At 29.5% G+C, this 15,689-nt stretch overlaps 1 protein-coding gene across 1 annotated transcript in view; it reads right to left on the reverse strand.

Moving 5' to 3' along the window:
• Positions 1 to 15,689, reverse strand: part of Camta (Calmodulin-binding transcription activator) — a 403,237-nt gene that overhangs the window by 105,665 nt on the left and 281,883 nt on the right. Inside the window, exons 9-11 of the mRNA XM_075381347.1 lie at positions 8,614 to 8,660; positions 5,052 to 5,333; positions 2,441 to 2,677 (exon numbers count right to left, since the gene is read on the reverse strand). Of these exons, the coding sequence (XP_075237462.1) occupies positions 2,441 to 2,677; positions 5,052 to 5,333; positions 8,614 to 8,660 (566 nt within the window). The remainder of the gene's footprint in view (positions 1 to 2,440; positions 2,678 to 5,051; positions 5,334 to 8,613; positions 8,661 to 15,689) is intronic.

Here is a 15,689-nt window from a genome sequence, read left to right on the forward strand (position 1 = left end):
AATATATGTAGGCAAGTCAAAAACTATCCACACATTTGTAATAACACATCTTTCGGTTTTTACACTGCCTTTTGTACATGCATTCTTAGAGTTTATACTGCTGTGATTATATAATTAAAGTTTGACCTTGACAGCCAGGGTGACCAACCAAAAGCCTTCTTCTTTAAGGGAATAGACAAACTAAAGGACCATTGAACCAAATGTATCGAAAAGGAAGGAGACTATGTGGAAAAATGATGTGACTATTCAACTGCTACATAGCGTAAATAAATTTAAAAAAAAATAAAGTGTGAATAATTTTTTACTTTCCTTTGTATAATATTTTGAATTAATTAACTTTGAAAACTTTTAAGTGATGTTTCCATTTTTTCTAATTTTAATTAGTTTTCAACACAAATCTGAATTTTCAGGATTGTATCTGAAGCCTCATTGTTAGTATATCTGGATATTGGAAAAAGAAAACTAACAAACTAGAAATAAATACAGTAAGCTATTCCATTTTTTTATTCGTAACTGACACTGAATCAAAACCAATTATATTGAATAAGCAAAGCAAATCTGTTTTCCATAGGCATAATACAGCTGAAAACGTACATACTATTGCTTCAGTAATTATTCTCAAAGTATAATTTATTATCACACAAATTACATAATAATATCTTGTGAAAGAAATAAAATATTTATTTTACAAGCTGTAAAATAAACATGTTTTATGCTGTATACTGCACCTGTCTAGGCTCACTGAAAGCCCAGTATCTCCTACTGTTATCTGTGATTGGTCCCTATAGGACTGACTCTCGAGAGGTGATCCTTGTTACTTCTGGTAATAAGCCCATTGATATCTTTGCAACTGAGTTGATTACAATATGATGTCAAGATGGTAGGCCAACTTACCTCTGGGCACATATGGCTAGATTCAGTTTGATTAACTCAGGCTTGTGACCAGAGTGTAGGGCCATTGATGATGTGTGCCATATCTTGTTTGTCTGCTCCAGATACGAAGCTGAATGTACCAAAGCAGTAAGACAGCTTGTGAGGATCAATTATTGTTTTGATCTGGAAGTTAATTGGAAAATGAAAAGGGAATGGCAAAAAAATGAAAAAAGTACAACGAAAAAAGAATGTTGGTTTCCTGGGATTCTTAGTCCTCTGAATGATGGTTGAGGAGGTCTGATGCTGTTATGGATGTATAGATAGAATAGTACTCCAGATGGCTAAGAATCTGTCTGGGTCTTATTTCACCAAGATAGGTGTTTTGGCATTGAGTTCCGGTCAGCTAGATATTCATTGTTAGGATGAGAATGGATGTGTGTTGAGAACTCTGTAATGGAGCTGCGGTGCGGGACGGTATAGGCATTGAACTCACTCTCAAAAGCAGACCAGAGTAGAGAGAGTTGGGATGTATTTTCATTTTGTTAAATATGTGAGTGTGTTTCTTGATTTTTAAGTAGATCAAGAAAACCGACTAGATTCAATTGTAGGAAAAAACTGTTGTTGCAATCAACACTTGTTTTGTTGGAATGGAAATAGTATTTTTGGTATTTAAAAGACTCAATCAAGTAATGATCAGAGTGCATAGTCTCATTGAAGTTAGATATGAGAAGAATATTTGTGTGAAACCTTCGGTGTTAGAGGAAGCGCAGAGGTGTTAGAGGATCATACTTCTGCAAATTGGTCGATTTGATAGTTGAGAGTTGTAAGTTACGGTAGTCGGTCGTGGTTGGAAGAAGCCATACGAACATGATTATAAGTTGTGTGAATACGCTGACTGAGGCCAAACTGATAACTGAGATATGTTATGGGGTTAAGAGGGGTCTAAAAGCTCTGGTAAAGCCCATCAGGGCTTTACCCTTTAGGACTTTAACAGAGGGGAGGTATGGTGAATGGGATTGAAACACAGCCGGTGTCTTCCCCTAATGGGGTCAGGATTTATTATTTATAATCTAAAATATCCTATTGATAAAAAACTACAAATTAAATCATGAAAATTTTCAACACACCAATACATTTTTCTGTTTGTATGATACATTTGTAAAGAATGTTGTTTTTAGATGTTAAACATATATTATTTGTAAATACAGAATGAAACATAGTACTCAAGATAAAAAAAAAATTAAAAGATATGTCAAATATTAATTTGGAATAAACATGTAGAATGGACTGGTCAATCTTTACATCAATTTTTCATTATATCCCTAACTTTAATTTTAAAATTCTATTTTTATATCTTAAATATTCTAAAATATTTTTTACGTAGATGTTAAAATATACATTATTGGTAATTTTAGAATTAAAAGTCAAAACGATTTGCAATTTAGAATCAAAAGACAAAGATAAAGAAGAAAGGAATATAAATTCATTCGTTAAATATGAGACCTATTTATTGTGTTAACAATTTACATACCAAATATAAAAAGTATCCTTAAAAAGATACACTAACCTGATGAGTGGTGTTAATAATTGCAGCAGGATGATGTTGTTGATGGTGATGCTGTAACTGATGCTGAGATTGCTGGTGATGTATAAGAGCTGATGATGCCGTCGCTGTTCTCGCTTCTTGCATACTGACCGTCATCAAACGATGATGTTGATGATGACTAGTGTGATGGTGTCCACCAGTGTTACTAGTATTACTACCATGATGTGATAATAAACCAGGTCCACTCGTTGAGGAAACCTAATGACAAAAAATTTAATTATTCACTTATCGACCGAACAAAAGTAAATCCGGCAAAACCGTACTCGTGTTATGTAAATATTAAATATATTTTTTGTTGACACACCATTTTTAACAAACTTTAATCATCTTATTATAAATAAATATACGATAAGAAACAAAGAAAATGATTTAAAACTAAATATGATTATTTAGAAATATATTACATTTATAAATATAAAAAAAAATTCACTCTTCTAAATGAGCAGGTAAATTTTGAAAGTGGACAACAATTTTAATTCAGTTTGATTGACAAATACAGGTTTTAAGTTATTACCTTTGAAGTATTTAGATAACCAATAATGAACTAATGGATCCAAAAAGTAATTTTAAAATAAATTCAGAAGTTTATATTAAGCTTGCTACTATTAATTTGGTATGTTTATCAGGGTTTTTGTTGGTAAATTATTAATTATAACAAACTGGGCAAATGTTGAATATATGAGGAGTAGTTGAAATGTAATGTACACGGATAATTAATGGAAGAATAAAACTATTGCTTTGTCACACAAAGCAAGAGTTGCTTCATTCTTTTAGTTTCATTCCCCTACTACTAACATTCCAAAACCTGTTGATCTCTCATTTTCTGATAGCTGATATGGTTATGAAGTCGAGTATGCCTGCTATGTCAACACATAAAGCAACATTCAGCGATTTAATTTTTCACAGCAGAAAAAAAAGAACACTAGTGACATTCATTGTCATCTAAAAGCTGTTTATGATGATGAAACTGTTGGATCGAAATACTGTAAGTAGGTAGGTGATAAAATTTTATACATTGAAGCCATACAGTGAATACTACGGATGAATCTCTCTGTGGTTGACTGGTTTTTGTGACTGATAAAAAGTACCAAAAGGTGTTGGTTGAATCGATTCAAAATGACCACCGCATTAATTACTTTTAATTCGATTAGAGACATAAGTGAAAACATAAAGGCACAAAGATAAAATTTTCAAATGTATTTATTTTGTAGAAGGTGTTGTTGGGTACATGTACAAAAAATTTCATTAAAATATCTCAATCCATCCACAAGACATAAAATTTTGTTGAAAAAACAGTCAAAATGGTAGACAGAGGGAAAATGAAAAGAGATAGAACTTTGTACACGCAAATTTTTTTTATTTATTTTGACATCCTGACTCAGTCCCTTAAGTATTGCCAAGACTTCCTTGGACAGTCTGTGTGTATATATGTATATATAATATATTATATGTTGTGTGTGCATGTGCAGGCACGGAATGATTTTGATGATTCTCTTTTTATTTTTTTAGACAAATTCTTCTAGGAGTCTTATTATACATTTTTTTTCAGATATACATAAAGAGAATATATGTTAAAAAATTACATCTCATTAGAAAAGAGGATATTATCAACATCACTGATTTAATTTTTTTTATGTCATTAATATTTCTTAGTATTAGATTAATAAAATGTAATAATACTAATGTATACTAATTAATAGTAAATACTAATGTATTTTGTTATTCAAGAAGAAATGTGACATGCTTAGATTCAACAAAGTAGGTGGTACATTTATTTTTCTGCAGATGCTGATATACACAGAGTTACACGCGACAACATGCACTCTGTACACATTGCCACAAACAAAAATATTTCAACCGATACTTAAATCATATGCGACAGCTTCTGTTCACTTTACAGTTCTATTTTTTTTTTAAGTAACAAAGTAAATGCTACCGTACTCATAAAACAATACTTCAAATCACAAATAAACTTAAGTCTTACAGAGATAAAAAATTATGATATTCAACTGCTATAAGCACAGGACTGCCAACGTAGACTAAAAAATACTACATATTCTTGGATACTAGACAGCAGATTTACCACATACACACAAATTTTTTATATGATTTCTTTGCATTCTCTTTCTTTACTTTATCAAAATCCATTAAAAGAACTATAAAATATGTCTGAGAATTTTACCTTGATAAAATTATCAAATTATACAGAGTTTTAGCTCACAATCAGAAACAACCTCTTTATATACTTTTCCATGTACAATTATTTGACATGTTTGATATCAGAGAAAGATTTTTACGGTGATAAATGTGTTAATAATTTTTACACTTCACAGACTAAGAATCACATTGTTAGCTAATAATTTTTCAAAATTAGAAGAGAGGAAAGATTTACAAGACTTGAGGGGGGTAATGATCTCTTTTACTTTTAATTAATTTATCTTTTATTATAAACAATATAATATAAATATACTAATTTCTTTTAATTAATTCATCTATTACTAAGTTTACTGATTAATTAAAACAATCTTGGAGAAAAATTAATTAAATGAATAATAGGTATAAAATCAAGTACCTGATTACTGTTATCAGAAGTAACAATGTGATGTCCAGTGGAAGTCGTTAAATTATCTGCTTTGCATTGCGATGATGAAGAATGTGTAGCTGTAACAATAGATGAAACGACCGTAGTCGGTTTAGCAGCAGTTATACGTCTCATTGGATGCGAGCATATTTTACCATCAGCACATGTCGAATCAGGACAACCGCATTCCAATTGTTTACTGAGCGCAGCTGCACGTGCACAACGCTGTTTTTCCATTAACTGACTGACAATTGCTTCTACAGTTTCTGCTGTCTATTTACAACAAAAATATAATCGACAAATGTCATTCAATAAAAATTATAATAAAACGTATCATAAACATATATTAAAATGAATTATTATCCGTATTAAAAATATAAAATAAATATAATTTATTCTGAAAAATATTCTTAAAATTTTATGTACATATATATATATATACAAGATTTAATGTACAACTGAAAAATTGCAATCATATATAAATCATATATAAATTAAAAAAAAAACTGCTAACAAAAAAATACTGCGATCTCTAAAAAATAACAATGCTGCAGAAAGGTATGGTTGTATTATATTGCATCGATTTACTCTCTTCTTCATGTGTTATCACAAATCTTAATGCCAAAAAATCCAATTGTAGATGTCAGTTCAGGGGACTGATCTTATAAGTGACATCATTACTATCAGAGAAAGCAATGCTGACAAAGGAGAAAAAGTCAATATTAAGGAAAAAATCAATATACCCTTATTTGATATGAAAAAATGTATTATAACATTCCCTTGTTTTATTTTGTGGTATTGAAAATTTTGTTTGTTATATTAATACCTAATTAAAACCTGCTAAATCTTTATATATTTTGTTTTTAACAAACTTTGATATTCTTATATTTATATTTAGTTTTTGTGAACTTCAATCATACCATACTAATCACAATAAAATTCTCTTCAAGTTTTGTCTAAAACTCTTAAATGTAACCTACTTAACAAAGTTATTTTATGCCAAACATAGAATAGTTTTTCAACTATTCTATTCAACTAAGATGAAATGTTTTTCAACCCCAATCTTTTGTCTTTTTCCTTTGTTTTCTCAAAAACTACGAAAAATAAAGTTCAGGGACTTATTTTTTTTCAATTTTTCTGGTTAGATTTCATAAAAAACATTAAATTTACTCGTTAATTTGGGCTCCAATTATTACAGTCTGGCTTATGTTTACTGAAGATGCAGAAATCAGGGTGAAATCTTTCACCAGCCGACTCTCATTAACGAAACATTGTCGAATTGTTTATATGAATGTTCTTTATTTTCCACCAGTAGAACATGTCCTGAAAGCTTGTTACATTCTTCGTGAATCACTCACTATAAACAGCCTTTCTCAAAAAAAAAAAAAAACCTACCACCAAGTAAACCGTTTAGTATCTTTTTTTGTAAAGGAAAACAAACTAAAGTTTTAGAGATACAGAGAGAGTTGCTAGCCTTTTTAACTCTGATAAAGAAGCAGATACTCTGCAAGTTATTAGAAGGGACACACGAGCATTATGTTACAAATAGAACAAGGATGATAACTGACCCAATTTCTATAGCACTTATCCACAGAACAAACAAAAGATAAAGGAAGAGGAGGAGATTAACCTACAGAAGAACTGCCTTTAATTGTACTTTACTATCTTGCCAAGGACGTAGATTGGCTATATGGAACTACAAATAGTTCAAATCTTTTTCAGACATGGTATTTTTCAATCGCTACGAAATTCCATTTCCATATTCCCATATACAAGCTTCTAACCTTCTGTGGTGAATTAATTGTCAAGCAAAAAAAAATGTGATAATTGCAATTTTAAAAAAAATATTTTTTGTCATTCATGATTTTTCATTTTTTCATTAATACTTCTTTATATTTCATAATATTTACTACATCTTTTGTTCTCTTAAAACCATCTTTGCATAAACTTTCTATTTAATCTTTTACTTGCTCTCTTTTTCTGTTATTTATCCAAAAGTGTAATGGATCAATCGCATCACTTTTTACAGCAGATAATAATTTTCATTAAAATTATATACTTTTCTTTGCTAAACATTCTTATCTTAAACTCTACATATGACTTTTCCTTTTTATTTTTTAATAAATGTTGTTCACTAAATTTGCTAAGTGATATTCTACTCTTTTTTTTTCTTTAAATGTGTGACTTTTTCACACATTATTTTTTTAAAGATTTTTCAGTTCTCTATTATTTTCATAATGTTTTTTTCAGTGTAATTTATTTGTAATTTGTTCTACTTGGTTAAAATGAGGCAAGTCTTGAGACTATGGCAATAACTTTAATAAGAGGGTTTTTAACATAATGCCAGTAATCAATTTAATACAGAGAGAGAAAAACGAAAGAAAATATTAACCAAAAATTAAATTTTAGCAATTTATTCTTATCCAAAATAAATTTGTATAATCAAATGTTTAAAAAATAAAATTGAATAATTCTACTTTTCTGGAGAATAAAGCTATATAAAGGTGGGGAAGTATGGTGATCGATATAAAAAATGAGGTATCAGTTTTTTTGCAAATCTTTATATTTTTCGGTCCAACTAGTTCATCTAGACCAAAAAACATACGTATGTATATACTATGTGGATCGCACTACTTTTGGTCTTAAATCTCAGGACTGACCAATCAATTTTCTTAAAATTTGGCTCAAATATTTCTATGTAAGATGCATTGCACATATTAATTTTTTTCAAAATTCATTAAGGGGATGGCGGATACTGTGAAAAAATCAATTTTGATTTTCTTCAAAGGCATTTTAAATAAAACTTTATTAAAGTAAACTTGTCACCTACAATGTATATGTAAATACATTTTTTTTTCAAAAAATCAACCCCCACCTCTTAAAATTGAAAAATATATCTTTTTTTTCTTTTTTTGCTCTATCTTCCATGTTTTAGTATTTAAATTTTTTGTTTGTTTTTTATACGCCATATTTTTTTGATGTTTTTAAACAACATCAAAAAATATTTGTGTTGTTGTTTTAGCCTTTATTGGAGGAGGGTAGTTAAATTTAGAAAAACCTTTACTTAAGCAAATTTGTTGAGCTTAACTAAATATGAGTATTTCTAGAAAATTAAAAAAAAAAATTATTTCCCACCACTAAAAAATATAATGCTCTGTTTGTTTTTCTTTAACTCTATTTTTATTGCTAAAAAGGTTTTTTTTAAATCTTTTTTTGTCACTTTAAGGGCAATTAAAATTTAAGTAGTTCTGGTCCCTATAATATACCCTGGACTCAAATAAGATTTTTTTTTCATTATCACAACAAAAGTTACATTTTTTTAAAATATTTTTAAACTATATTTTATAAATTTATTATTTTTTTGTTATAGATCACTTCTTTATAATAAATACTAGAAAATAAATATTTTAAAACTATACTATATTTAACTATATATAGTATTTTTTTTTTTTTACTTTTAATTTGGTTAATAAAATAGTCGAAAAAAAAATGTAATTAAATAATTAAAACTAAATATACAAAAACAATAGAATATTAATCGACACACACTTACCGATATTTCTAATTCGTTGTTAAGATCTGGTTCATCCTCACTATAAACTGTGAGCAAAAAACAAACAAAGAAAAACACATCTATTACTACAAAAAACAAACATATCTAAACTAAATCAAACAAAAGAAAAAATAAAAACAAAAGGTAAAACGATCAAAGGACGTGTAAAAGATTTAAAAAAAAAGGATTATTAAATTACATATTAACTAAATACAACAATATATACAACTATAATTCTAAATAATTTTATTTATTTACTTCAATGTTACACTGAATCAACAGCAGGCTATAAGCATAATCACAATTTAGCATCTGGCCTCGTCCAATCTCAGGCCAACCGTTCTTGAATCAGTAATGTTAATTTAGCTACAATTTATGAGAACAATCTATAAAATTAGCATTCAAATATATTTTTAATTGATTTTTAACCACGGTTATTTTATATTACCAAACAAAAAAAAGGAAATGACGTTTGAAAAACAATAAATAATTATTAAAAATATATATTTAGACATATTATTAAAAAAAAAAACTGGGTTTTAAATGCAATTTCCAAAAAAAAAAAAATAAAAAAATAAATAGGTATACAGTAACAAATTAATCACGAAAGGTCAAACATTAAAGTTACGTGAATTTACAAGTACATCATCCAATTCATGGCCGACAGATGTGTAAAAGATATTTGATTTCTTCTTATATCATTATCAGAATATTTTAGTAGAATGTAAATTACTATTAATTAATTTGTGTAATTTGGTTGTTATTAAAAGGTTCTATCCATAAATGGTGAAAGATAAGAATTTTCTACGTGTTCTTCACATATCACGCTAAATATGAATGTTATTCAATAAGTATATGAAAAATTATTATTTATTCAATGACAAAAAAAAAACTAACACTACTTGTCCACATTATTCCCGCCTACATTTAACCATTTTTGTAGGCTTTCTTACTCCAGAAGTAAAGAATTATTTATCTTTATGTATAAGCCATTCTTGATTCGCTCATCATTGCCCTGTAAAACCTCTTAGAGGACTGAAGAAAAAAAACATTTTGATGATTTAAGATCAGGACTATAAGATGAATATGAAAAACCTCCAAAAAAACTGTTGAATTGCTACCTGTGTCTTTTGAGCATATGGGAGCAAGCGCTATCATGCAGAAGAATTTTGCCTTTTGAGAGAGAATTCAGATTTTTCCTCTTGCAGGTTTCACTTTCTTTTCTAGTATATCACAATAGAACTCGCTGATCATTGTACACTGTTCTTCCAAATAATTGGAATAAACTCAGCCTTTATACTTCCAAAACACCATTAGAATCTCTCTGGAAGATGAAATGAAGGTTTCAAATTTTTTTGTGACGGATGAACTTGAATGTTTCCAATACATAATCTGATGTGCTGGTTGTGGCTCAAAATGACGAATAAAAGTTTCATCACAAGTTACCATGTGATCTAAAAAACCATTAAAATCCACTAAAAATGATTGTTTAAGTTCCACACAAATGTAAATTGAAGTGTCTTGATAATTTTGAGTTGAGACATTAGAAAACCTACCTTAATGCATTCTGCAGAAATTCAGCTTATCATGGATAATGGAATGGGCAGGGCTTGATATTCACACTAAAAATTTCAGCATTTCCCAAAACTTTTATACGTATATCCTTGCGAAAAAAATCAATAAGATGATTTGCAAAGTGTCAGTTGAAATTTCAATCGGTCTGCTACAATGAAAAACGGTTGTTTCCACGATTTAAATTATTCAATCTGCTTATAGAAGTTTGAGAGTTAATATGTTTTTTACTATACTGTTTTAATAACTGCAAGTGAATTTCGGATAGTCTTACACATCCAGAAAAATAAGATTTTATCGCACCATAATGTTCTTCCATGCAGCCGATATTTTGAAATAAACAAAAGAGGTTATCATGAAAATTATTTGTGAACAGCTGATATTTTTTAATAACAGGGGTGTCAACTTGAATGTCAGACAGTTTCAGTTTATTCTATTAAATAGTTTTTTTGCTGTTACCATTTGTCTAATTATTAATGATCCTTATAAAAATAATCGATAACTATTATAACAATCACTTTTTCTTAATTATGAATTTGGATACAGCCTGTATCGCTAGAAATTTCTCTTATTAAATATATTTATTAATCATTAGCCATTAAATTTTTTAGATTTAGCCAGTGATGAACAGTTATTTAAAAAGATGCACTTCAGTAATCAAAGTAAAAAAATAATTGAACAATAAACGACTCGTTTACTTTCAATGACGGTGCATTGTGCGCTTCAGTTGTAGCATTGTCATGTTGTTAACAGCTCCAACTTCTGATTTAACGCATACTTTTGATTTCTGATATTTTCAGTTTTCAGCTTTCGTAAGTCATGCTTATTAGTATTTTATTAAAATGAGTAATCCAAAGTGAAATTGAAGTATGCTCTATCTGTCTGTCACAAACTTCGTTTGAATCACTACTAATATCTATTGGCCTTTTTTACCGCATAAGAAATTTTGACGCAGGTTCTTTCATCCTCAATCAATATGGACAGTACTTGAGATACTTACTGGTGCCATTTTTAACACTCATCATTTCAAAATGGATTATATTAGGGTACTAACAGATACAAATGTAACTGCCAGGAGTTTTCAATTACAACTGGTTTGATTTTTCAGTGGAATTCCATCAACAACTTCACAGTGGAGTCAATCCTACATCATTTATGAAATGTTCCTTAAATTAAAACAATATGAAGCAATTTAAAATTGTATGCTATAGGTATTATCAACAAATATTTACTGAGCTTAACAGAACTGAATGACATATTATTAAATAAATTGTGTAAGAGTTTTAATAAGAAAGTTTGAAAAACAAGCAGAGTGGTTTTTCAGAAAGTATTATACTGTGGCAGAAAATTTGAATAATTAAACCTAATAAATTGATTCACAGTAAAAAAAAAATCCTATGGAAGATATGTTTTTCAATACAAAATGAAGCAAAATATTTTTATTCAAAAATAAATTCATTTATTTTTTTAATGAAATTTAAGAAATTTATCTGTAATAATTTACAGTAGTAAAAAAAAAAAATAACAGCTCCAAACTGTAAATATTCCTACCATTCTAATCTGTTGCATAGGTCAAATAACATAAATTATTTGTAATAAATTTTTAAGCATATATCAAGTGAGCTACAAAAAATTAACTGCTACAGACTAAATGCAGTAGGAAATATAACATTTTATGAATGAAATGAAAAAATAAAAATGTAAATTAAATTAGATTCATATTTAGATAAGCAAAAGCTTACATATTTACAATAATTTTTCAAAATATATTTGAAGTAATAATATTAATGGTGCGAAATGTTATTCACAATGCTGTCGCTTTATTGTTAAATGTTTAGCTTCAGTTGATTGACATCTCAATCCCCCCCCCCGAGGGGAGAAGATCCTGCCTTATAGCGTGTCAGGTCGCTACACCATCCCCTCTGTTCCTTGCCAATAATGGCTTTAACGGAGGACATCTTTTTGCCCTCAAACTGATCACATTCCACAGTGTTCAGCCCGGCCACGTGAGATGTCCCTGATGCAGATGCCCCGAGGGACACCTACATCAGTAAATTTACCTCGAGAGATAGTATTGAGTTTTGCCTTCCGAAGAAGACATCTGACACCTAAAGCTACCACATTGCCCTCAGGAACTAAGCTAAACGCCTACTCGCGGAAGATCGAAGACTCCACGCCTGTCACCTTTAAGCCCTAAACTACACCCTAGTGCATAGATGCATCAAGTATGCCACGACAGCATATCAATCAGCAAAATTCAGTCACCCACAAATGAATATTGTTAATTTCAGTTGATTGACAGTGTGATGATTTGATTCATAAATCTTATCATTTGAAGAGCCCAGAACAAAAAAAAATCACAACTAGATAAATCTGAGAAGTGTGAAGGCGACTGCCCTCTGCTGACAGTTTGTTCTTCGGTAAAAGGTGTATGAAGACATACTAGTGAATTATTTAATGTGTAAGAAGTACTCTGTTTTACTGGAGGAATCCATAATCTTCTTCACAATCTGTTAACTGAACGTAGAATTCTTTGAAAATTATATGGTACACCTCTTCATTGATTGTCTTCAAACAATATTTTTGCCCCTATATGATTACCAGAAAAAGCTCACCGTACAACAAATTCTCATAATGAAGTGGACGTTTATACATCTGATGAGGATTTTCAGTCACCTAACACCTGGTGTTACGCAAATTAACATGCCCAAATAAATGAAACCGTGCCTTATCTAATAAGAAATACAGCATCGGGTCAATTCTTGATCCATTGACAATGTTTTGGAAAAGTCAATCGCAGTAATTAAGACGTTTTGGTTTAGTTTGTTCTTTTTAAGTTGTCACTAAATTCTTAAATGACACAGTTTCAACTTTGATTACGAAGGATTTTACTGCAAGATGTGTATTTTGCACCACTTTGTTGTGATAACTTACGTGAAGATTATTTTTGGATTAACAGAAATGTTTTTTTTTTTAAAAATGGCCTCTGGAGTCCTAATGGAACATCACCTATTTTGTTTTGTGTTTGAAACCGACCCCAATGTATGCCATTTTTCAAACCAAATCATGTATCTTACTCTTTGTTGGGATATTGTCATCCAGAAATTTTTTCACAACTTTAAGCGTTTCTTAAATGTATCGAAAACCCACATAACCTTCTTTATAATAACCCTTTTCTTGATCGAATAAGGTATTTTAAAAAACATAATTACAAGAACAAAACTACTCTGCGTTGAAGCAGGAACAGTTTACAAATGACAACAATAGAAGAGAACAGTAAATATGAACCACTAATGGATCTAACTGTAGCAGCAACGGTAGCATTGAAGGTGACCTTAAATAACTGCAGTAGAAGCCAGCTCAGTTCAGTTTTAAATGCTCACCAATTTATAAAGTATAAACTACAAAAGTGGAGTAAAAAAAGTGCAAATATTTATACTGATATATCAAACTGAATAAATCGCTAGTAATTAAATCTAAATTTAATAACTGAATGATGTTAAAAATATAAAAAAGCAGATAAAACTATAATATACTGTAATAAAATTAAATTCTAACTAAAATCTATTATAAAAGTAATACAAGCATATAAACAGATAATAATAAAGAAAAAAGAAGAAATTCTAGAATTGGAAAAGAAATAGCTGATGTTAAGGCGAAGTATTATATAATCAACTCGCTTAATTAAATTAAGATCGAATTAAAATTAATATATAATTCTACAATTTTTTCTCTTAATTTACATACTGAGATGGATTTTAGGAAAGAGTTTTTTAAGGAAAAAAATTAATTCAATTAAAATAACACGAAACATCCAAAATTTGGACTTAGATTTCCTATATTGAAAATAATTAACTCAGTAAAAGAGGAATACTTTAAGTCAGTCTTTCTAAACCCGGAGTAGCGGTGTTATGAAAGAGGGTAATGAAATTAACCAACAATTTTACACGTAAACTATAACGAAATCATTTCATGAGAAAAACATCATTTATTATAAACATTTTATTTACATATATAAATACACACATAAAGTGATGGTTGCACTCGGTTTTTTTATTTAAAAGTTTCTTCATATGTGGATCTACGTTAGAAACATACAAAATCAAATTGTTTTCAAGTTTTCAAATCAAATTGTTTAGCAAACATTCTATTCTGTAATAGTCAAATTTTAATAAATTAACCATTTTTACAGCTTTATAAAACATTTGTTTGAGATTTTCTGGCATATTTTTTGTATCAAGAGAATGTCTGTGAAGGAAGTAGTGCGTCTATTTTGCCTTTGGTATAAGACGATCTTTTTCAGAACTCCACTGTTCTTTCTTGTTATAGTCTTTGCACCATCACTACGTACTGCAATACATTTTGTCCAATCTATGTTTTTAGAAGCTTCATAAAATATATCAAAAAGACATTGTCCTGTTTTATGACCAGGTACTGATTTGTAAAACAACATTTTTCTTTGATTGATCTGCCCCTATTGCATTCATATGTCACAAAACATAATAACTGAAAAATGTTTGCCACATCTGTTCATTAAACTGGATATTAAAAATTCACTTGAACTCACTTGCTGAATTATCTGATCACGAACAGTGGCAACCATGTCATCAATTTGCCTTGATACTGTGTCGTTAGAAAGCAGATTTTTTTCAATCCTTTTGCTTTTTCCATGCCTATTAAAATACTGACCATATCGATTGGAGCAGGTAATATAGTTTTCTGTAATTGTATAGGGTTTGTACATCTTAGCTACTCTTAATGCTATGAGATAAGATGCGACAAGTGTACTTTTTTATCAGTATGATTTGATTTACAAATAGAAGCTTGCTGATTTCTCAAAGTATGTAATTTTCATTTAAAAAATTCCAAGGATTTGCTTTTATTATCTGGATGTAGTTTCCAAGTGTCAAATTAATTTTTTTTCTGATTTCATGCTTCCATCGAAGAGGACCTGAAAACAAATTACACACTATGTCTCCATTCTTATACAGATTTGAATACTAGATTGTGGATACCGATGTTCTTTGGTGGTTGAGTTTCAATTAACCACAAATCTAGAAATGGTCAACCTGAGACTGTACAAGACTACAATTTTTATTCATACATATCATACTCATTCATCCTCAGAAGTAATACCTTAAAGTGGTTCTGGAGGCTAAACAGAAAAAGAAAGAAGTGGCTTTCCCTCTACTGAGGTAAAACCATAAATTAATAACTCCTTTTTACGATCTATCTTTTTAGAAATTGATTCACTGGATGTAGATGGTTCACTTCGCTTTTTTACAAATTTATCCATTTTGCATAAGAATCTAATTGAAAAAAATAAACAATGAAACTACGATTTAAAATCATAAATAAAGGCACCAGATACACGCTTTGCATTCAAAACCTTTTTTTTTGTATTGCTTTTTTTTTAATGAGAAGTAGCGTGTGGAAATGCCATGCCTGACCGGGATTTGAACCTGGGACCTCTGGATGAAAGGCCAAGATGTTACCATTCGCGC

The sequence above is a fragment of the Lycorma delicatula genome, chromosome 13 (assembly GCF_047948215.1).
Source record: "Lycorma delicatula isolate Av1 chromosome 13, ASM4794821v1, whole genome shotgun sequence".
NCBI lineage: Eukaryota > Metazoa > Arthropoda > Insecta > Hemiptera > Fulgoridae > Lycorma > Lycorma delicatula.